The following is a 23,869-nucleotide window of genomic DNA, read 5'->3' as shown; positions in this document are numbered from 1 at the left end:
GGGTTGGTGCTGGGGTTGGTGCTGGGGGTGGTGCTGGGGTGGTGCTGGGGGTGGTGCTGGGCTGGTGCTGGGCTGGTGCTGGGGGTGGTGCTGGGGTTGGTGCTGGGCTAGTGCTGGGGGTAGTGCTGGGCTGGAGCTGGGGGTGGTGCTGGGGGTGGTGCTGGGGTTGGTGCTGGGCTGGTGCTGGGGCTAGTGCTGGGCTAGTGCTGGGCTGGTGCTGGGGGTAGTGCTGGGCTGGTGCTGGGGGTGGTGCTGGGCTGGTGCTGGGGCTAGTGCTGGGGGTGGTGCTGGGGCTGGTGCTGGGGTGGTGCTGGGGTAGTGCTGTGCTGGTGCTGGGGTTGGTGCTGGGGGTGGTGCTGGGGGTGGTGCTGGGCTGGTGCTGGGGGTGGTGCTGGGGTAGTGCTGGGGTTGGTGCTGGTGCTGGGGGTAGTGCTGGGCTGGTGCTGGGGGTTGGTGCTGGGGGTGGTGCTGGGGGTGGTGCTGGGCTGGTGCTGGGGTGGTGCTGGGCTGGTGCTGGGGTTGGTGCTGGGGTTGGTGCTGGGCTGGTGCTGGGCTAGTGCTGGGGGTGGTGCTGGGGGTGGTGCTGGGGTTGGTGCTGGGCTAGTGCTGGGCTGGTGCTGGGGGTGGTGCTGGGCTGGTGCTGGGGCTAGTGCTGGGGGTGGTGCTGGGCTAGTGCTGGGCTGGTGCTGGGGGTGGTGCTGGGGGTGGTGCTGGTGCTGGGGCTGGTGCTGGGGGTGGTGCTGGGCTGGTGCTGGTGCTGGGGCTGGGGGTGGTGCTGGGGCTGGTGCTGGGGTTGGTGCTGGGCTAGTGCTGGGGGTAGTGCTGGGCTGGTGCTGGGGTTGGTGCTGGGGGTGGTGCTGGGGGTGGTGCTGGGCTGGTGCTGGGGGTAGTGCTGGGCTGGTGCTGGGCTAGTGCTGGGCTGGTGCTGGGGGTGGTGCTGGGCTGGTGCTGGGGGTGGTGCTGGGCTAGTGCTGGTCATGGTAACAGGTGTCTGGTCAGGCTGTTATTATTTATTTTATATAAATGGGCGGAAAAAAAAGAGGTGAGGCGCCCATCCGTCATCACCTCTCCCTGGATGTGTGCCTGGTCACCTCTCCCTGGATCTGTGCCTGGTCACATTACTCTAGGTTTTCAGCAAATGCAATTGGCTTCTACATACAGCACTGACTCACCACAGAAATAGCTGTAGCTGGCCATTCCTTCTGGACAGGTGACATCTCCATACACATCTGTCTGGTTGACATCCACATGGTACAAGACTCCACTGATGTTCACCGTGAAACTCCCCACTTGAGCATGGTCTTGAAGAGCATGCATAGCTGACTCCAGTACAACACCACTCTCAGGACCATCACCTGTAAGGAAACACAGGGTTATGCTTCCATGACTTTGGACTCTGCAGAGGTAGGCAAAATATTATGTTTTCATATGACACACTATGCGTGAATATGAGACAGTCGTCTACTTTCCATTGTTCCTCAGTGTTAATAGTGATTGAATATAAGACACTGATGTACTTACCATTGTCCTCCAGTATTAAAATGAATATAAAACACTGATATACTCATCATTGTTACTGTGTGTTACATTGACTATAAAAGACAGATGTACATGCCTTTGTTCCTCAGCATTACATTGAATCTAAGACTGATGTACTCACGACTGATCCTGCATGTTACAGTGAATATAAGACACTGGTGTACTTACCATTGTTCCTCAGTGTTACTGTGAATATAAGACACATTGTTCCTCAGTGTTACAGTGAATATAAGACACTGATGTGCTTACCGTTGTTCCTCCTCACTGTTACGGTGAATATAAGACACTGACATACTCACCGTTGTTCCTCCTCACTGTTACGGTGAATATAAGACACTGACGTACTCACCGTTGTTGTTCCTCACTGTCACAGTGAATATAAGACACTGACGTACTCACCGTTATTGTTCCTCACTGTCACAGTGAATATAAGACACTGACGTACTCACCGTTGTTCCTCGGTGTCACAGTGAATATAAGACACTGACATACTCACCGTTGTTCCTCGGTGTTACTGTGAATATAAGACACTGACACACTGACCGTTGTTCCTCGGTGTTACTCGGTGTTACTGTGAATATAAGACACTGACATACTTACCGTAGTTCCTCAGTGTTACAGTGAATATAAGACACTGACATACTTACTGTTGTTCCTCGGTGTTACTGTAAATATAAGACACTGATGTACTTACTGTTGTTCCTCTGTGTTACAGTGAATATAAGACACTGACGTACTCACCGTTGTTCCTCGGTGTCACAGTGAATATAAGACACTGACATACTCACCGTTGTTCCTCGGTGTCACAGTGAATATAAGACACTGACATACTCACCGTTGTTCCTCGGTGTTACTGTGAATATAAGACACTGACATACTCACCGTTGTTCCTCGGTGTTACAGTGAATATAAGACACTGACATACTCACCGTTGTTCCTCGGTGTTACTGTAAATATAAGACACTGGTGTACTTACTGTTGTTCCTCTGTGTTACAGTGAATATAAGACACTGATGTACTTACTGTTGTTCCTCAGTGTTACTGTGAATATAAGACACTGACATACTTACCATTGTTCCTCAGTGTTACAGTGAATATAAGACACTGACATACTTACCATTGTTCCTCAGTTTTACAGTGAATATAAGACACTGACATACTTACCATTGTTCCTTAGTGTTACAGTGAATATAAGACACTGACATACTGACTGTTGTTCCTCAGTGTTACAGTGAATATAAGACACTGATGTACTTACCATTGTTCCTCAGTGTTACAGTGAATATAAGACACTGACATACTTACCATTGTTCCTCAGTGTTACAGTGAATATAAGACACTGACATACTTACCATTGTTCCTTAGTGTTAAAGTGAATATAAGACACTGACATACTTACTGTTGTTCCTCAGTGTTACAGTGAATATAAGACACTGACATACTTACCATTGTTCCTCAGTGTTACAGTGAATATAAGACACTGACATACTTACTGTTGTTCCTAAGTGTTACAGTGAATATAAGACATTGATGCCCTCAGTATTACATGGAATATAAAGTGTGTTTGTTTGTTTTGTTTAACGACACCACTAGAACACATTGATTTATTAAACATCAGCTACTGGATGTCAAACATTTCATAATTATGAAATATAATCTTACAGAAGAAACCAGCTACATTTTTTATTAGTAGCAAGATATTTTTATATGCACCATCCCATAGACAAGATAACACATACCACGACCTTTGATGTACCAGTCATGGTCCACTGGCTTAAACGAGAAATAGCCCAATGAGCCCACCAACAGGCATCGATCCCAGACTGATCGCGCATCAAGCGAGTGTTTTACCATTGGGCTACCAGTGAATATATAAGACACTGATGTACTAACCATTGTTCCTCATTTCAGTGTTACAGTTAATATGGGACAAAATAATGTACTTACCATTGTTCTTCATTTCAGTGTTACAGTGAACATAGGACAAAATGATGTACTTACCATTGTTCCTGAGAGTTACAGTGAAGCCCATGCTTTCTTCCGAGACATCTCGCTTTTCTCGCATCGACACAGAACATCCGACACTGACGTCATCGATGTCACATTTTGCGTCTGTCACACAGGTGACGTCTGACTGAAGCAAGCGCGTCACGTGATCTCGCACAATGGACATGGCAGCCTCGTTTTTGCCACAGCGGAGGTTTCTGTATTTGATGTTGTAAGTGGCAGACAACGTCTCAGGGTTGTGAGTCTCTGTCAACAAACAAAAACATTGTCACCAGGTCTGTGCTTATAAAACTTTTAGAGTCTAGACTTGAGACTGTAATATAGTTTGAGAAACGAATGTTATGACAACGCCATACAAATTGTATGCGTGGGACGTCATTAGAGATTGAGTCTGGAAACTAAACGTTTTATAAGCACGGGCCCACGTCTAAGTAGTACAAGTAAAACAAAGGCATGTTTACAAAGTATACGCATCGGGTGATACATAAAAAAGGTCCCACTGATTGAAGTTGAATGGTCGATAAAGAATATAACATACAACATAGACATTTTGTACATAAACAGTTTATATGTTGTTTGTTGACAACAGAATGTAGTTTATTGTTAAAATGGTGCTTGAATGTCAAAAAAGAAGCTTAAACATCCGATATGTAAAATTAAAATCTTAAAAATGGAATATATGGAAATGGAGCACTTGAACGATATAGTTGGCCTACATACAGTATCCATGGCATGTTTTCTAGGACTTACTTGAACGATATAGTTGGCCTACATACAGAGGATCCATGGCATGTTTTCTAGGACTTACTTGAACGATATAGTTGGCCTACATACAGAGGATCCATGGCATGTTTTCTAGGACTTACTTGAACGATATAGTTGGCCTACATACAGAGGATCCATGGCATGTTTTCTAGGACTTACTTGAACGATATAGTTGGCCTACATACAGAGGATCCATGGCATGTTTTCTAGGACTTACTTGAACGATATAGCTGGCCTACATACAGAGGCTCCATGGCATGTTTTCTAGGACTTACTTGAACGATATATTTGGCCTACATACAGAGGATCCATGGCATGTTTTTTTTTGGACTTACTTGAGCAGAAAGGAAGTCGTCTGTGAGGATTCTGTTCGGTCTCGAAGTTCCAGATGTGACCGGTTTGTTCCCCACAGTAGTACGAACTGAGCGGTTCTATGTCTGGGAGGTAACCCTCGTCACAGTCCATGGTGCAGTTGATGAAAGTCGTCGAGTTCTCACACAATACGGACCCGTTAGCCGGGGCTGATATTTCTTTGCAAACTAGCAAACAAAAAACAATTGATCAACAACAATAAGTACAACTTCATCAGAACATTATTAATAAAAACTAAACTGACTGTGACTTCATATCTGATATCATTGCACGCGACACAATAATGCTTGGGTCAAAACGTTTAACATAAATAAGATCAACACGTTCAGGTTTTTTTTTATCCTACTATATATATATATATATATATACAAACCAAAGCAATGTGCTTGTGAACCTTCCTACTACAGCTGGTCACCCCACCCCACCCCAGTTTCTGTGAAGTGATCTAGCATAAAAACATGGACACTTTCACTTGAATGTTATTATCATGGTTTTTGTGAAAACTATAATAATATAATCACAGGCGTAGGAAGCGGAGGGGGGGGGGGTGTGTGTGTCTAGGGAGGCATTTGCCCCCCCCCCCCCCCTCACTCTGTAGCAGCAGTGATGGTTTATATAAGTTAATTAGATGGTTAAGTAATTGTACCACTTGTGATTATTGCAGAAATGAAAAGGAAAACAAAAGCCGGACAACAATTGAACGACTGATAGTAGATAACCTTGGACATACGGGCTATAAATTTGGACATATGGACTATAAATTTGGACATATGGACTATACATTCGAAATATAATGCGCTATATAGTATGTACATGTTCCTGGTACATGTTCCTGGATACATGGACTATAAAACTGGATATACAGACTATATACCTAATACTCAGTACCTGGACACATGAACTATATACCTCTGGATATACAGACTATATACCTGGACACACGGACTATATAGACTATATATACCTGGACACATGGACTATATACCTGGACACACGGACTATATACCTGGACACTACATACCTGGACACACAGACTATATACCTGGACACATGGACTATATACCTGGACACATGGACTATATACCTGGACACACGGACTATATACCTGGACACACAGACTACATACCTGGACACACAGACTACATACCTGGACACACAGACTACATACCTGGACACACGGACTATATACCTGGACACACGGACTATATACCTGGACACACGGACTATATACCTGGACACATGGACTATATACCTGGACACACGGACTATATATGGACACTATATATACCTGGACACACGGACTATATACCTGGACACACGGACTATATACCTGGACACACGGACTATATACCTGGACACATGGACTATATACCTGGACACATGGACTATATACCTGGACACATGGACTATATACCTGGACACATGGACTATATACCTGGACACATGGACTATATACCTGGACACACGGACTATATACCTGGACACACGGACTATATACCTGGACACATGGACTATATACCTGGACACATGGACTATATACCTGGACACATGGACTATATACCTGGACATGGACTATATGAACAGACATGGACTATATACCTGGACACATGGACTATATACCTGGACATGGACTATATACCTGGACACATGGACTATATACCTGGACACACGGACTATATACCTGGACACATATACTTATATACCTGGACACACGGACTATATACCTGGACACACGGACTATATACTTGGACACATGGACTATATACCTGGACCCATGGACTATATACCTGGACACATGGACTATATACCTGGACACACGGACTATATACCTGGACACACGGACTATATACCTGGACACACGGACTATATACCTGGACACATGGACTATATACCTGGACACATGGACTATATACCTGGACACATGGACTATATACCTGGACACATGGACTATATACCTGGACACATGGACTATATACCTGGACACACGGACTATATACCTGGACACATATACTTATATACCTGGACACACGGACTATATACCTGGACACACGGACTATATACCTGGACACATGGACTATATACCTGGACACATGGACTATATCTGGACGCATAGACTATATATCTGAACACACAGACTATATACTTGGACACATGGACTATATACCTGGACCCATGGACTATATACCTGGACACATGGACTATATACCTGGACACATGGACTATATATCTGGATGCATAGACTATATACCTTAACACACATACTATATACTTGGACACATGGACTATATACCTAGACACATGGACTATATACCTGGACACATAGACTATGTACTTAGAAACATGGACTGTATACCTGAACACACGGACTATATACCTGGACACATGGACTATATACCTGGACACATGGATTATATACATGGACACATAGACTATATACCTGGACACACAGACTATATACCTGGACACACAGACTATATACCTGGACACATAGACTACATACCTTGAAAAGTAGACTATATACCTGGACACAGACTATATACCTGGACACATAGACTATGTACTTAGAAACATGGACTGTATACCTGAACACACGGACTATATACCTGGACACATGGACTATATACCTGGACACATGGACTATATACATGGACACATAGACTATATACCTGGACACACAGACTATATACCTGGACACGTGGACTATATACCTGGACACATGGACTATATATCTGGACGCATAAACTATATACTTGTACACATAGACTATATACCTGGACACATAGACTACATACCTGGAAACATAGACTATATACCTGGACACAGACTATATACCTGGACACATATACTACATACTTGGACACACAGACGATATACCTTCGACACATGGACTATATACCTAGACACATGGACTATATACCTGGACACATAGACTATATACTTAGAAACATGGACTGTATACCTGAACACATGGACTATATATCTTGACACACAGACTATATACCTGGACACATGGACTATATACCTGGACACATGGACTATATACCTGGACACATGGACTATATACCTGGACACATAGACTATATACTTAGAAACATGGACTGTATACCTGAACACATGGACTATATATCTGGACACACAGACTATATACCTGGACACATGGACTATATACCTGGACACATGGACTATATACCTGGACACATGGACTATATACCTGGACACATAGACTATATACTTAGAAACATGGACTGTATACCTGAACACATGGACTATATACCTGGACACATAGACTATAGACCTGGACACACAGACTATATATCTGGACACACAGTATAGACCTGGACACACAGACTATATATCTGGACACACAGACTATATATCTGGACACATGGACTATATACCAAGACACATGGACTATATACCTGGACACATAGACTATATACCTGAACACATGGACTATATACCTGGACACACAGACTATAGACCTGGACACACAGACTATATATCTGGACACACAGACTATATATCTGGACACATGGACTATATACCAAGACACATGGACTATATACCTGGACACATAGACTATATACTTAGAAACATGGACTGTATACCTGAACACATGGACTATATACCTAGACACATAGACTATATACCTGAACAGATGGACTATATATCTGGACACACGGACTATACCTGGGCACACGGTCTCGTTGCAGACTTCTTGTTCGGTGTCCAAACTGTCACACTCTCGTCCCCCGTTGTCTGGAGTCGGATTGGTACAGGATCGCTTTCTGGTCCTCACACCTTGACCACAGGACACGCTGCACGTCGACCAGTCCTCCCAGTCAGCCCACCCACCATGTACTGCAGTGTAGGAATAATTAAACAGTGAGCCCACCCACCGTGTACTGCAGTGTAAGAATAATTAAACAGTCAGCCCACCCACCATGTACTGCAGTGTAGGAATAATTAAACAGTGAGCCTACCCACCGTGTACTGCAGTGTAAGAATAATTAAACAGTGAGCCCACCCACCGTGTACTGCAGTGTAAGAATAATTAAACAGTCAGCCCACCCACCGTGTACTGCAGTGTAAGAATAATTAAACAGTCAGCACACCCACTATTTACTGCAGTGTAGGAATAATTAAACAGTGAGCCCACCCACCGTGTACTGCAGTGTAAGAATAATTAAACAGTCAACCCACCCACCGTGTACTGCAGTGTAAGAATGATTAAACAGTGAGCCCACCCACCGTGTACTGCAGTGTAAGAATAATTAAACAGTCAACCCACCCACCGTGTACTGCAGTGTAAGAATGATTAAACAGTGAGCCCACCCACCGTGTACTGCAGTGTAAGAATAATTAAACACTCAACCCACCCACCGTGTACTGCAGTGTAAGAATGATTAAACAGTGAGCCCACCCACCGTGTACTGCAGTGTAAGAATGATTAAACAGTCAGCCCACCCACCGTGTACTGCAGTGTAGGAATAATTAAACACTCAGCCCACCCACCGTGTACTGCAGTGTAGGAATAATGAATGTCATCCTACCCACCGTGTACTGCAGTGTAAGAATGATTAAACTGTCAGCCCACCCACCGTGTACTGCAGTGTAGGAATATTGAATGTCAGCCCACCCACCGTGTACTGCAGTGTAAGAATAAATTGCTTTGAGCTTTACAACTCATCAGCTGAATATATAACATAAATAATACAACATAGTTATACAAAATTCACACGTGCAAAACATTGGTGGGTGTGGTTTATATATAATCATGGACAAATAAAGTGATATAAGTTACATTCGTTACATTAACTAGCATCCAACATTAACCGATCTCTAATTGTATTCGTTTGCACTAAATATTTTCCAAGGTTATTCAATTCCTTATTGTTACCGGTGGTTACTAACTGTATAAAACGATACACACTTGGCCGCTTGTAATAATATACTCTTCAAAAGAAGAAACGCAAAACCACATTGTCGTAACATTTGGAGAATTGATTTAATTATTGAATGGTGAGTCCGATAATTACCAAATGTTGCAGGATTGTTCACAATTCACTCTAGTCCATTGTGAGTAAGTGATAGGACACACCACCAAGGTCAAGGTCATCTGGAGTCAATACCGGGTGTGGCCTCCGCGTGTGTTGACAACTGCCTGGCACCGCCTGCCCATTGAAGCAACCAGAGTACGGATGACGTCCCGGGGGATGGTGGCCCACTCGGCCTGCAAGGCTGCTGCCAGCTCGGGCAGGGTCTGGGGCTGTGGTTGTCGCTGTCGGAGGCGTCGGTCCACCTCGTCCCATAGATGCTCAATTGGGTTCAAATCCGGTGATATCGATGGCCAAGGAAGGACATTAATGTTGTTGTTCTGTAGGAAAGCCTTTGTGAGACGTGCTGTGTGAGGCCTGGCGTTGTCATGTTGGAACACTGCGTTGGCGTTGGCCATAACTGGAACGATGTGTGGCCGGAGGATCTGGTCAATGTAGCCCTGTGCATTCAGGTTGCCCTGCACGTGGACCAGGTCAGTTCTGCCAGTGTGTGAGATGGCTGCCCACACCATGACACTACCCCCGCCGAATCTGTCCACTTCCTGCACGCAGTTTGCCGCATAACGTTCACCACGACGCCTATACACGCGACATCTTCCATCATGACGTCGGAGCAGAAATCGGGACTCGTCACTGAACCACACCTGTCTCCATCGCAGTTGAGGCCATTGTCGATGAATCTGGCACCACTGCAGTCGGAGTCGACGGTGTTGTGGTGTTAAGATGACACCTCGAACTGGACGTCTGGCACGAATTCCTAGGCGGTTCCGTACGGTCTGGTCGGATATCCTGCGCAAACCTGGTATTGCTGCGGCTGTGGAGGTGGCAGTAGTCAATCGTTCTCGAAGGTGGCGTACCCGGATGTAGCGGTCCTGCCCGGGGGTAGTGACCCGTGGTCGACCGGATCTAGGGAGGTCACGTGTTGATCCATGTTGCTGGTAACGGTCCCACAGTCTGGAGATGGTGCTTGGGGACACATGGAATGCCCTGGCAACGGCCGTTCTGGATTCGCCTGCGTCTAGTCGGCCGATGGCATTGTTTCTCTGCGGTTCACTGAGACGTGGCATGTCCTGGATTGTCAACTGTCGGCCAGATACAGAGGCCAGGCAAGCGAACACCCTGCACTTTTATACTGTCGGTGTTCATGTTGCACGTGCAGACAACGCACGTGCAGTGGTGACATGGTTTGCACGTGGCTGCGTTTTTACGAATATTCACATTTTGGAACTTTATTGTACAGTAGCTGCGTTTTATCGAATGTAACCGTTGGAATGTGTTTGGGACATGCAATGACCTTATATTCACAAAGCATGAACCGGTAGGAAACATAAAATCGGAGTTATAACCCATTTGTACCCTTTTGCGTTTCTTTTTTTGAAGAGTATACATTTTTATATATTTACAACGCAAACCATTGTATTGTGGACACTCTATTATAAAGTGATATTTATCTTCTATAAATTAGTATTACACACAACACATCGCGCACTGCAGTGTAGGTATAATTAAACAGTCAGTCCACCCATCGTGCACTGCAGTAGTAAGCAGAAACAAGTAATACGTTTGTTTGTTTTGTTTAACGACACCACTAGAGCACATTGATTTATTAATCATCGGCTATTGGATGTCAAGCATATGGTCATTTTGACACAGTCATAGAGAGGAAACCCGCTACAAGGGATCTTTTGTATGCACCATCCCACAGACAGGATAGCAAATACCTTTGATATACTAGTCATGGTGCACTGGTTGGAACGAGAAATAGCTCAATGGGCCCACAAATGATACAATTCAATATTTAACACTCTGCTAATATATTTGTATTCTGTGTGGTACATACCGACAGGTATCTCACACACTGGTATTATGTGTGGTACATACCGACAGCTATCTCACACACTGGTATTGTGTGTGGTACATACCGACAGCTATCTCACACACTGGTATTGTGTGTGGTACATACCGACAGCTATCTCACACTGGTATTATGTGTAGTCCCTACCGACAGCTATCTCACACACTGGTATTGTGTGTGGTACATACCTACAGCTATCTCACACTGGTATTATGTGTGGTACATACCGACATCTATCTCACACTGGTATTCTACGTGATACACACCGACAGCTATCTCACACACTGGTATTATGTGTGGTACATACCGACAGCTATCTCACACTGGTATCTGTGTGGTACATACCGACAGCTATCTCACACTGGTATTCTACGTGGTACATACCGACAGCTATCTCACACACTGGTATTCTACGTGGTACATACCGACAGCTATCTCACACACTGGTATTATGTGTGGTACATACCGACAGCTATCTCACACTGGTATCTGTATGGTACATACCGACAGCTATCTCACACTGGTATTCTACGTGGTACATACCAACAGCTATCTCACACACTGGTATTCAGTGTGGTACATACCGACATCTGGCTCACACTGGTATTCTGTGTGGTACATACCGTTAGCTATCTCACACTGGTAGTCTACGTGGTACATACCGACATCGATCTGACACACTGGTATTCTGTGTGGTATATACCGACAGCTATCTCACACACTGGCATTCTGTGTGGTATATACCGACAGCTATCTCACACACTGCTATTCTACATGTCACATACAGACAGCTATCTCACACACTGGTATTATGTGTGGTACATACCGACATCAATCTGACACACTAGTATTTTATGTGGTACATACCGACAGCTATCTCACACATTGGTATTATGTGTGGTACATACTGACAGCTATCTCACACACTGGTATTCTATGTCGTACATACTGACAGCTATCTCACACACCGGTATTCTATGTAGTACATACTGACGGCTATCTCACACACTGGTATTCTACATGGCACATACTGACAGCTATCTCACACACTGGTATTCTATGTAGTACATACTGACAGCTATCTCACACACTGGTATTCTATGTGGTACATACTGACAGCTATCTCACACACTGGTATTCTACATGGCACATACTGACAGCTATCTCACACACTGGTATTCTACATGGCACATACAGACAGCTATCTCACAGACTGGTATTCTATGTAGTACATACTGACAGCTATCTCAAACACTGCTATTCTACATGACACATACATACAGCTATCTCACACACTGCTATTCTACATGACACATACATACAGCTATCTCACACACTGGTATTCTACATGGCACATACCGACAGCTATCTCACACACTGGTATTCTATGTGGTACTTACCAACAGCTATCTCACACACTGGTATTCTATGTGGTACATACCGACAGCTATCTCACACACTGCTATTCTACATGGCACATACTGACAGCTATCTCACACACTGGTATTCTATGTAGTACATACTGACAGCTATCTCACACACTGCTATTCTACATGACACATACAGACAGCTATCTCACACACTGGTATTCTATGTGGTACTTACCGACAGCTATCTCACACACTGGTATTCTACATGGCACATACCGACAGCTATCTCACACACTGGTATTCTATGTGGTACATACCGACATCAATCCGTCACACTAGTATACTGTGTGGTACATAGTGACAGCTATCTCACACACTGGCATTCTGTGGTACATACTGACATCTATCTCACACACTGGTATTCTGTGTGGTACATACCAACAGCTATCTCACACACTGGTATTTTGTTGTACATACAGACAGCTATCTCACACATTGGTATTCTGTGTGGTACATACCAACAGACATCTCACACATTTGCATTCTCGGTGGTACATACCGACAGCTATCTCACACACTGGTATTCTACATGGCACATACCGACAGCTATCTCACACACTGGTATTCTATGTGGTACTTACCGACAGCTATCTCACACACTGGTATTCTACATGGCACATACCGACAGCTATCTCACACACTGGTATTCTATGTGGTACTTACCGACAGCTATCTCACACACTGCTATTCTACATGACACATACATACAGCTATCTCACACACTGCTATTCTACATGACACATACACACAGCTATCTCACACACTGGTATTCTGTGTGGTACATACCGACAGCTATCTCACACACTGCTATTCTACATGACACATACAGACAGCTATCTCACACACTGGTATTCTATGTGGTACTTACCGACAGCTATCTCACACACTGGTATTCTACATGGCACATACCGACAGCTATCTCACACACTGGTATTCTATGTGGTACATACCGATATCAATCCGACACACTAGTATACTGTGTGGTACATAGTGACAGCTATCTCACACACTGGCATTCTGTGGTACATACTGACAGCTATCTCACACACTGGTATTCTGTGTGGTACATACCGACAGTTATCTCACACACTGGTATTCTGTGTGGTACATACCGACAGCTATTTCACACACTGGTATTCTGTTGTACATACAGACAGCTATCTCACACATTGGTATTCTGTGTGGTACATACCAACAGACATCTCACACATTTGCATTCTCGGTGGTACATACCGACAGCTATCTCACACACTGGTATTATGTGTGGTACATACCGATAGCTATCTCACACACTGGTATTATGTGTGGTACATACCGACAGCTATCTCACACACTGCTATTCTACATGACACGTACAGACAGCTACTGTAAATCAGAAAATGTTGGCGAGCATAAAATATTCGCGAATTTAGCGAAGCCATACAAAACGCTAACATTTCATGACGCTAAATATAAACTAAAGTCAGATTAAAAAAAAAAAGAAGAAAAAAAGTAGTAAAACGTATACATATTTAATAACGATTTGAATTAATTGACTGTGAACAATTCAGTTGGATTTCAGAACCAAGACAAATAAAAATTCGTCACATACCCTATGTACACTACCGTTCATAGCACAATAATTAAAACTATTGTCACATCCGGTGCATTGTCGCAACAAAGCAAAACGAAATGTCAGTATTATGAATACAGTCTTATAGTTTCAATGCATGTTTGTAACTTTTAGCAATAAAGACACATAATTGTGGTGAAACAGCACCAGAGCATTGGTTACTATAATAGTACGTCTCAGTGGAAAAACAGCTTATGACCCCAGTACGCACAATAGACTACTCCGAAAACACGTTGTTTTTGGACTGATTATGTGTGGTTGTTTCGTCGGCGATTAACTGGACAGAAAACAGGATACAGATAAGAAATAAATACAGCAAACAATACTAATTAGTTTAGATGTATAACACTGTAAACATTTTATTCAAATTAAGTTGGAGACAAGCAGCGTCACTTGGATGTTTGAGGCTATATTTCAAACCGGAAATAGTGCGCATTGCATGACATCAAAAAGTATCGAGTGTTCTTGGGACCAGTCAGTCTTAAAAAAAACCCGGCTTACGGTTTTTTTAATGTTTGATATGCCGGCTTCGCTAAAATTTTATGTCGCTAATATGTTACAGATATGGATTTCGCTAAATTTTAAGGTCGCTAATATTTTCTGATTTACAGTATCTCACACACTGGTATTTTATGTGGTACTTACCGACAGCTATCTCACACACTGGTATTCTACATGGCACATACCGACAGCTATCTCACACACTGGTATTCTATGTGGTACTTACCGACAGCTATCTCACACTGGTATTCTACGTGGTACATACCGACATCAATCCGACACACTAGTATTCTGTGTGGTGCATAGTGACAGCTATCTCACACACTGGCATTCTGTGTGGTACATACTGACAGCTATTTCACACACTGGTATTCTGTTGTACATACAGACAGCTATCTCACACACTGGCATTCTGTTGTGCATACAGACAGCTATCTGACACATTGGTATTCTGTGTGGTACATACGAACAGCTATCTCACACACTGGTATTCTGTTGTGCATACAGACAGCTATCTGACACATTGGTATTCTGTGTGGTACATACCAACAGCTATCTCACACACTGGTATTCTGTGTGGTACATACCAACAGCTATCTCACACAGGTCTCCAGTAAATAGGTCAGTACAGTTACACGAGAAGCCTCCAGCTTGATCGACACAGGTTCCGTTATGTTCACACACATTCTCTAGACAATCGTCAATGTTGGTCTCACATCGAGTTCCTTCATAGCCATGGTAACACTCACAATCAAACGAGTGCAGCCCATCTGTGCAGTTACCATGGTGGCAGGGATTACTGGCACAGTTATCAAAATCTTTAAAGACAGATCAACATTAACCATTACTTTCACCTCTTACCAGCATATGCTATAAAGGAAGGTAAGATCATCTTACCAGTGCATTCATAAACCTTAGAGAATCTTATCAACACATAAAAGAAGTTTAGGGCATCTTATTAACACATTTATAGAATCTTAGGACATCTGACAGGCACATTTATAAAAGAAGTTTAGGACATCTTATTAACACATTTATAGAATCTTAGAACATCTGACAGGCACATTTATAGAAGAAGTTTAGGGCATATTATCAACACATTTATAGAATCGTAGGACATTTGAGAGGCACATTTATAAAAGAAGTTTAGGGCATATTATCAACACATTTATATAAGCTTAGGACATCTGACCAGCATATTTATAAAAGAACTTTAGGGCATCTTACCAACATATTTATAAAAGAAGCCTATATAAATACAGAAAGTGTAGGACTGCTCAATATATCCTTATAGTAGCTTAGATACCATTTATATCAAATTTGTTTGATACAAAATATCTTGATATATATCATAGTTCTATATCCCACTAGAACATAAAGTGCGACATAACAACTCATCGTCATACAATTGGCCAATGCTCACTAATATTTACATTGTCAACAACTGCCATTTGTTCAGAAAGCTGAATAGTTAGCATATATTAGTTAACACATTTATATGTATCATATTTGTTAACAGGAATATGAAAAGTGGTTATAAAGTGTTAAAACTGTTTTAGTACATTTATTTATTTTTATTCAAACTGCATGAAAAATAACACGTTTAACTTAAGATATTTAGCAACGAATGAATCGGGAGTTATATGCCCAGGTGCGTGTGCAGGGGAGGAAACAAAAGAACAAATTTGTTTCCTTTTTTAAATTTAAATTTAGATTGATAATGAGTGATAAATAGAATATTAAACTCACTACCATTTCGTATCAAGTTTTATTTCCATTGTGGCATAATATTTATTTGAAATATTTTATTGCTCAGACAAAAAGTCCAAAGGATTGCATAACAGGCAGAGCCTATATAAGTGCTCTCCTAAACAAGATGAACATCAGACAATAATCAATATTCGTAATCATATATAAAACATACTAAACATAATATCCAATGGCATAACGTATTTAACATAATTCATATTTATTAATATATAGTAATAAAAGGTAGAGAGTAGATAGAATAGAAATGGGATAGTTGAGAAAAATTATGATCGTGATGATCCTATTGTTGGAGCTAAACCTTATATGGAGCAGTAAAAATCAGAATAATAAGTTAGGTCAACTTGAATCTCTTACTTTCAGCTATATATTTATGTACTGCTTTAAAAATGAAATAGTTTTCTTCAATTGGTAGGTAAAATAATATAATATTTTCACTCTCTAAAGCTCATGGCATTTGAAAATTATTTCACTCTGGACAAAAACATGGTATGTAGTTTGTTTAATATCCTATTAACAGGTTTCATATTGTTTTCTGACAAGCTGTAGAATGTCTTACCATCACATTCACCGGGAAGACTTACTGCAGACTCTGTTAGGTTGGCATTTACAAATTTCCTCCACGATAGTTTGTCTCCAGATTTGCCACTCCTGCATGTTGGTTGTTGTGGCAGCATCTCACTGCCTGACCAAATGTTGAACTGGGAAACTGACCCAACAAATGAATCTCCTAAAATAACAAATATAAGTCCCTATCTCTATCAGTGCGCCAGGATTTTGCATCAACAGCCATGGGATGTGTGTTTCATAAATGAGAGACTGTGTAAATGTTTAACAAGAGGCCCATTGGCCTATAGAGCTCTGATATTTAATTTTCAATTCTGTCAGAAGTAAATAATTTATTAATTTGTAACGATCACCTAAAAATATTCATGTGTCAAGTTTAAAAATATCGAATTAAAACTGAATGAGTCATATTTTGTGATTTGTAAAATAACATCTTATTATATACATTTTATGAGATTTGTTAGCTTCGTTAGATTTTGGAGACTTTTCCTGTTTGTGAAAACGTCTTGAAGAAGTAATCAAAAGTCCAGAAAATAGAAATGCTCAATGTTAAGCTGCATTTTTATTCACTTTATAGATATATATATATATATATTTAAAAAATATTCATTAGCTGTCATGAAGAATCATGATGGATGCTCACATGTCGTGAACATTTCTTGAACATCTGATATCATCACTGGTTTGACAGTGATTCATTAGTGCATGCCATCACATCTGTACTTATTCCAATGAGCTCTGTCCTTAGCTAGTTTTGATTTAGTAAACTAGTCTGTAAGTGGCAGTCCTATTTGTGGTAGTGTAACGAGTGTGAAATCTTCTGTAAAGGTTCTCCTCAGGAGTAGCTGTCCTCCAATAGACGAGACACTAGACAGAGATTCGTGGAATGAACCACTGTTTTGATTTAGTAAACTAGTCTGTAAGTGGCAGTCCTATTTGTGGTAGTGTAACGAATGTGAAATCTTCAGTAAAAGTTCTCCTCAGGAGTAGCTGTCCTCCAACAGACGAGACACTAGATAGAGATTCGTGGAATGAACCACTGTTTTGCCAACAGACGAGGCACTAGACAGAGATTCGTGGAATGAACCACTGTTTTGCCAACAGACGAGACACTAGACAGAGATTCGTGGAATGAACCACTGTTTTGCCAACAGACGAGGCACTAGACAGAGATTCGGGGGGGGGGGGGGGGGGGGTGAAAATGGCAGAAATTTGAAAATAGCAATTAGTAAAAAAGTTAATAGAATAAAAAAAAAAAAAAAAAAGGTTACAAGCCAAAAGTAAAAAAGAATTGACTGCTCGGCCGAATATTTATATAATTTGGAGCATTTTAGAAGGACAGTCCAAAATTAAATAAGAGAAAGAAGAGAGGATCGGACTATTTAATATTATTTTAAAAAAAGAAGTAATTTTGACATAAAATTTTGAACGCAGATCTAAAAGTTTAAAGTCCGATCGATATGTCCACGCGAGTGGCCTCGTTAAGGCCGTTTGGGTGCACAGCTTAAAGGGACGAGATGGGTTGCATCCCGTCAAGAAAACCCCTATATTGACAGTCGATAGACGTTGAAGGTGTAGTGCTGTGCTGAAATACAGATCTTGAGAAGCCGGATCCGTCTGAACGCGAGAGAGTATCAGACTAGGGTATAGTCCAGTCGTCATGGTTTGGTATAGTGGTGCGGACGGGCCCGACTCCGGAGGATACGAGATGGTATCACTATAAAGCAAGGTAAAGTCTAGAAAAAGAGTAGTAGGGGCCGACCCCGCTTCCTATTTCTTCTTAGAGTGAGGCGGTCAATCTTCCAGTGCTGCTAGGACAGGCTCGGACATGCAGAGACTAAACGCGAACAACCGTGGCGTTCTGCAGAATGGCCGTCATACGAGTCACGAAAAAAACGAAGTCGACAGTCAGACGGATAAATGACGTGGAGGCAAGGAATCTCGCTAAAAAAGAATCCAACCTGGTGGTGCAGGCTGTCGAAACGAGAAGCGTTCCAGCGTTCAATCAGTTCCAATGGCCGCATACATCCCAGTACAAAACTTCATTTCGCTGACAAAAACAACGAAATGAAGGACCCCCAAGTCGAGCACACGAAAGCACGTGCAGTGTGCACACGCGAAACAAACACGTTTTTCCGCGTGGATCTCCAGACTGGGAATTTTAGGGTTTAGTTTTAAAGTTTTTTTAATTAAAGGGAAATTTATGTATTTAAAAATGTGTTAGTTTATAGAGTACTGTAGAGAATGTTTGGAAAATATCCAATAAAAATTCTAGGAAAGGTTATGTATTGGATAAATCAGTATCAGACAAGAGGCCTCTCAGGCTATACAGCTTCGTTATTTAATTTTCAATTTTGTTAGTAATAGATAATTCATTTATTTATAAAGACCACCTATTTTATCAAATTAAAACTGTAAAAGACATATTTTGAGATTTGTAAAATAATTGTTATTGTAACAAATGTTATGGAATTTGTTATCTTTGGCAGTCTTGGGGTGGGGGTGGGCTTTCCCTGAAAGGCTTTTAACATTTTTCAATGTTAAATGTTATTTAAACACATTTAAATTTATTTCCAAGATATATCTCTATTAGTTGTGAAGACTGCCACTGTGAATCATACTACTTCGTTTCAAAACTATTCGATCAATACTCTAGAAGACTGACTTTTAAATTGTCAGTGTTACATTTCTATTTAAAATGTTAATGTTTAAGTTTCATTCTTTTTTAAATTGAATACTGCCCCAGACAATCATTGTGCCAAGTTTCAGAACTAACCTATCAAAACTCTATCAAAAGATAGACTGAAACGTGTCAATGTTAAATTTGTATTTAGTTTTAAACATTTTATAAAATTTAAAAATTAAAAAATATATATCTCTATTCATTTGTGAAGACTGCCACTGAGAATCATATTACTACGTTTCAAAACTATTCGATCAAAACAAATTAAATGTTCAATATTACGTTTCTATTTAAAAAAAAAAAAAAAAAAAAAAAATGGAATAAAAAAATAATAATTCCAAAATGTCTGTCAATTAATTTGTGAAGACTGCCCCTGAGAATACTTGTACTAAGTTTTAGAACTATCAAATCACAGGTCTAGAAGAAGATATACTTTTAAAATTTCAATGTAAATTTCTATTTAAAATGTTTAAATTTAATAAAAGAAATTCATAAATTCGACATATCCAAAATACATTATTTTTTTAATACTGTCCTAGACAGTCATAATGCCAAGTTTCAGAACTATTCAAGTCAGAGATAAGCATGGGATTTGTGTGCCTGAACCTTCATTGGATATGGGCACGTGAATATAGTTCCAATCCCATCCCACAATTTAATAAAAATATTTAAAAATTCAAAATATATCTCTATTAGTTTGTGAAATATTCGATCAAACCTCTAGAAGATAGACTTTTAAATGTTCAATGTTACATTTCTTTTCTTTTTGTTTTAAAAAATAATTTAATTAAAAATAAAAAAATAAAAATAAAAATCTCTCAATTAGTTTGTAAAGACTGCCCCTGAGAGTACTTGTACTACGTTTTAGAACTATCAAATACAAACTCTAGGCGAAGATATACTTTTAAAATTTCAATGTTAAATTTGTATTTAAAATGTTTAAATTTAATAAAAGAAAGTAACAAATTCGACATTTCCAACATATTTTAATATAAATTTCAATACTGCCCCTGACAACAAAGTTTCTGAACTATCCAATCAAAGCTCTAAGCTAAATTTTGAAATGTTTCAATTTAAATTTTAAAATATTTTAATAAAAATTCAAAACGTTTCCAAGTATTTTTCTATTAGTTTATGAAGACTACCCCTGAGAAGACTAATACTAAGTTTCAGAAGTATCTAATCTAAACTCGATGAGAAGATTATCAATGTTATAAAAAAAATTAAATTCCAAAATATCTCACCATTAGATTGTGAAGCCTGCAACAGACAATCATATCACTACAATGTTTCAGAACTATCCAATTAAAATTCTAGGCGAAGATAGACTTTCAAAATTTCAATTTAAAGCATTTAATAAAAATTCAAAAATTCAACATTTCAAGCTTTTTTCTATTAATTTATAAAATCACCCCTGAGAATGCTTTTGCTAAATTTTAGAAATATCCAATCACAACTCCAGGAGAAGATGTCGTTTTAAATTTGCAATATTATATTTTAACAAAAATTAACAAATTCAATATTTCCAAAATATTAATAGGAGAAAATAGCTTTTTAATTTTTCACTGTTTTACTTTCTATTTAAAATGCTTAGATTTAATAAATATTCATAAATTCAAAATTTCCAAAATAACTGTCTATTAGATCCCCAGGGAAATATAGTGTCAAGTTTCAGAACTATATGATCAAAACTCTTAAAAGAGAAACTTTCCAATTTTCAATCTAACATATGAAAATATTTAACAAAAGGTCAAATATTCAAACTATTACAAAATTTATATTACGTTGTGAAGACAATAACTGACAATACTTGCAATATGTTTTCAACACTTTCCACTACAACACTAGAAGATAACTTTTAAATTATCAATGTTTTAAAAAAGTATATATATCAAATGTATATATGTATGTATGTATGTATGTATGTATGTACGTATGTACGTATGTATGTGTGTATGTATGTACGTATGTACGTATGTATATATATTATGTGTGTGTATATGTGTGTGTGTGTGTGTGTGTGTGTGTTTGTGTGTGTGTGTGTGTGTATATATATATATATATATATATATATATATATATATATATACATATATATATATATATATATATAAAATAAGAATCAAATACAATTAAATATGAATATTGTATGTTTGCATAAATGACAATACAGATCATCATTACTATGAAGTGATCAATTATTTCATGATGGAAATACACATGATGGCTATACATATCATTGATGGAGACATCTACGGCAATAAACTTGTTAAATTCAATTGTTCAACTGTAAAGAAATGTGCAAGTGGGAGGGAGGGGGATTTGCTGTTTTAAAAAAATGAAAGACATAGTTTTAAGATATGTCTATACCGCTGGACATTTACCATATTCTGATGCAGCAGCGTTATTTATAGATGTACATTGATATTACAACGTATAGGATTTAATGAAATTACACCATGTTATTCTTAACATGGATATAAAAAGATTAGAGACATGCATTGCCCTGTGGAAGGCTGCTAAATGTCTGTTGAAACATTCGACAATTACTGTAAGGACCCGACACTGGATGCAACATGCAGTGTGATTAATTTAAAAAACCTTTATTTCCAATGAGAGCATCCACAGGGCGATGTGTGCATTTTCAAATATTTGAACGTTCAATACAATACAATAAGGCACGGAACATAGCATTTAAGTATCACAACGTTAAAACATGTAAACTTGCAGATTATTATCAACAGGAAAGCTGTCAAACAAATTAAACAGCAGAAATAAACGTCCACATTGAAAACATTAAAATCATAAAAATTCAGAATCCACGTTCCTTTCAAGATGAATTCTTAACAGACAGCACTCACCCTGAGTTTAGAATCAAATGAAGAAAACATATTGAAATGTGTTCCGTATGGTTTCATGATGTAGTGAGTTAATCAAAAAATACTGTGGGATTATATGGTGATTACAATCACATTTTTAAGGTTTATATATATTTAATAGGCGAGGAAGGAGATACATGTTTACAAAGAGCACCTATTATATTCCAAAAAAAAAGAAAAAAAAAGAAGTTTGTTTTATTTAACGACGCCGCTAGAGCACATTGATTTTTTATCTTATCATCGGCTATTGGACGTCAAACATATGGTCGTTTTGACACTGTTTTTAGAGGAAACCCGCTGTCGCCACATAGGCTACTCTTTTTACGACAGGCAGCAAGGGATCTTTTATTTGCGCTTCCCACAGGCAGGATAGCACAAACCATGGCCTTTGTTGAACCAGTTATGGATCACTAGTCGGTGCAAGTGGTTTACACCTACCCACTGAGCCTTGCGGAGCACTCACTCAGGGTTTGGAGTCGGTATCTCGATTAAAAATCCCATGCCTCGACTGGGATCCGAACCCAGTACCTACCAGCCTGTAGACCGATGGCCTGCCACGACGCCACCGAGGCCGGTTATATTCAAAAGTACACTAACATGTACTATCCATAGAAGCTGAGCAAGATATTACAAAAGTGTATTATCTGTTAAACACCAGATTTTTCGGTGTACATCGAAGTTTGGCAGAATGTGCACCCATAAATTCCAATGTCTATAGTCGTTGATCACTCCACCGCTGGGTTATACCCTAACCCTTTTTGCTATACTGCCCGTTCTCTCGACATCAACGATTTTCCCAGTGAGTGATACAGACTCGTGGAGTTAATAGATCTAA

At 40.1% G+C, this 23,869-nt stretch overlaps 1 protein-coding gene across 1 annotated transcript in view; it reads right to left on the bottom strand.

The window, feature by feature from the left end:
* Nucleotides 1-23,869, bottom strand: part of LOC121383874 (sushi, von Willebrand factor type A, EGF and pentraxin domain-containing protein 1-like) — a 57,316-nt gene that overhangs the window by 8,135 nt on the left and 25,312 nt on the right. Inside the window, exons 10-17 of the mRNA XM_041513971.1 lie at nucleotides 21,400-21,415; nucleotides 20,539-20,572; nucleotides 17,465-17,635; nucleotides 15,726-15,956; nucleotides 8,374-8,544; nucleotides 4,647-4,850; nucleotides 3,541-3,792; nucleotides 1,173-1,355 (exon numbers count right to left, since the gene is read on the bottom strand). Of these exons, the coding sequence (XP_041369905.1) occupies nucleotides 1,173-1,355; nucleotides 3,541-3,792; nucleotides 4,647-4,850; nucleotides 8,374-8,544; nucleotides 15,726-15,956; nucleotides 17,465-17,635; nucleotides 20,539-20,572; nucleotides 21,400-21,415 (1,262 nt within the window). The remainder of the gene's footprint in view (nucleotides 1-1,172; nucleotides 1,356-3,540; nucleotides 3,793-4,646; nucleotides 4,851-8,373; nucleotides 8,545-15,725; nucleotides 15,957-17,464; nucleotides 17,636-20,538; nucleotides 20,573-21,399; nucleotides 21,416-23,869) is intronic.

The sequence above is a fragment of the Gigantopelta aegis genome, chromosome 10 (assembly GCF_016097555.1).
Source record: "Gigantopelta aegis isolate Gae_Host chromosome 10, Gae_host_genome, whole genome shotgun sequence".
Taxonomy (NCBI): Eukaryota; Metazoa; Mollusca; class Gastropoda; order Neomphalida; family Peltospiridae; genus Gigantopelta; species Gigantopelta aegis.
This window is presented reverse-complemented; position numbering and strand designations above follow the sequence as displayed.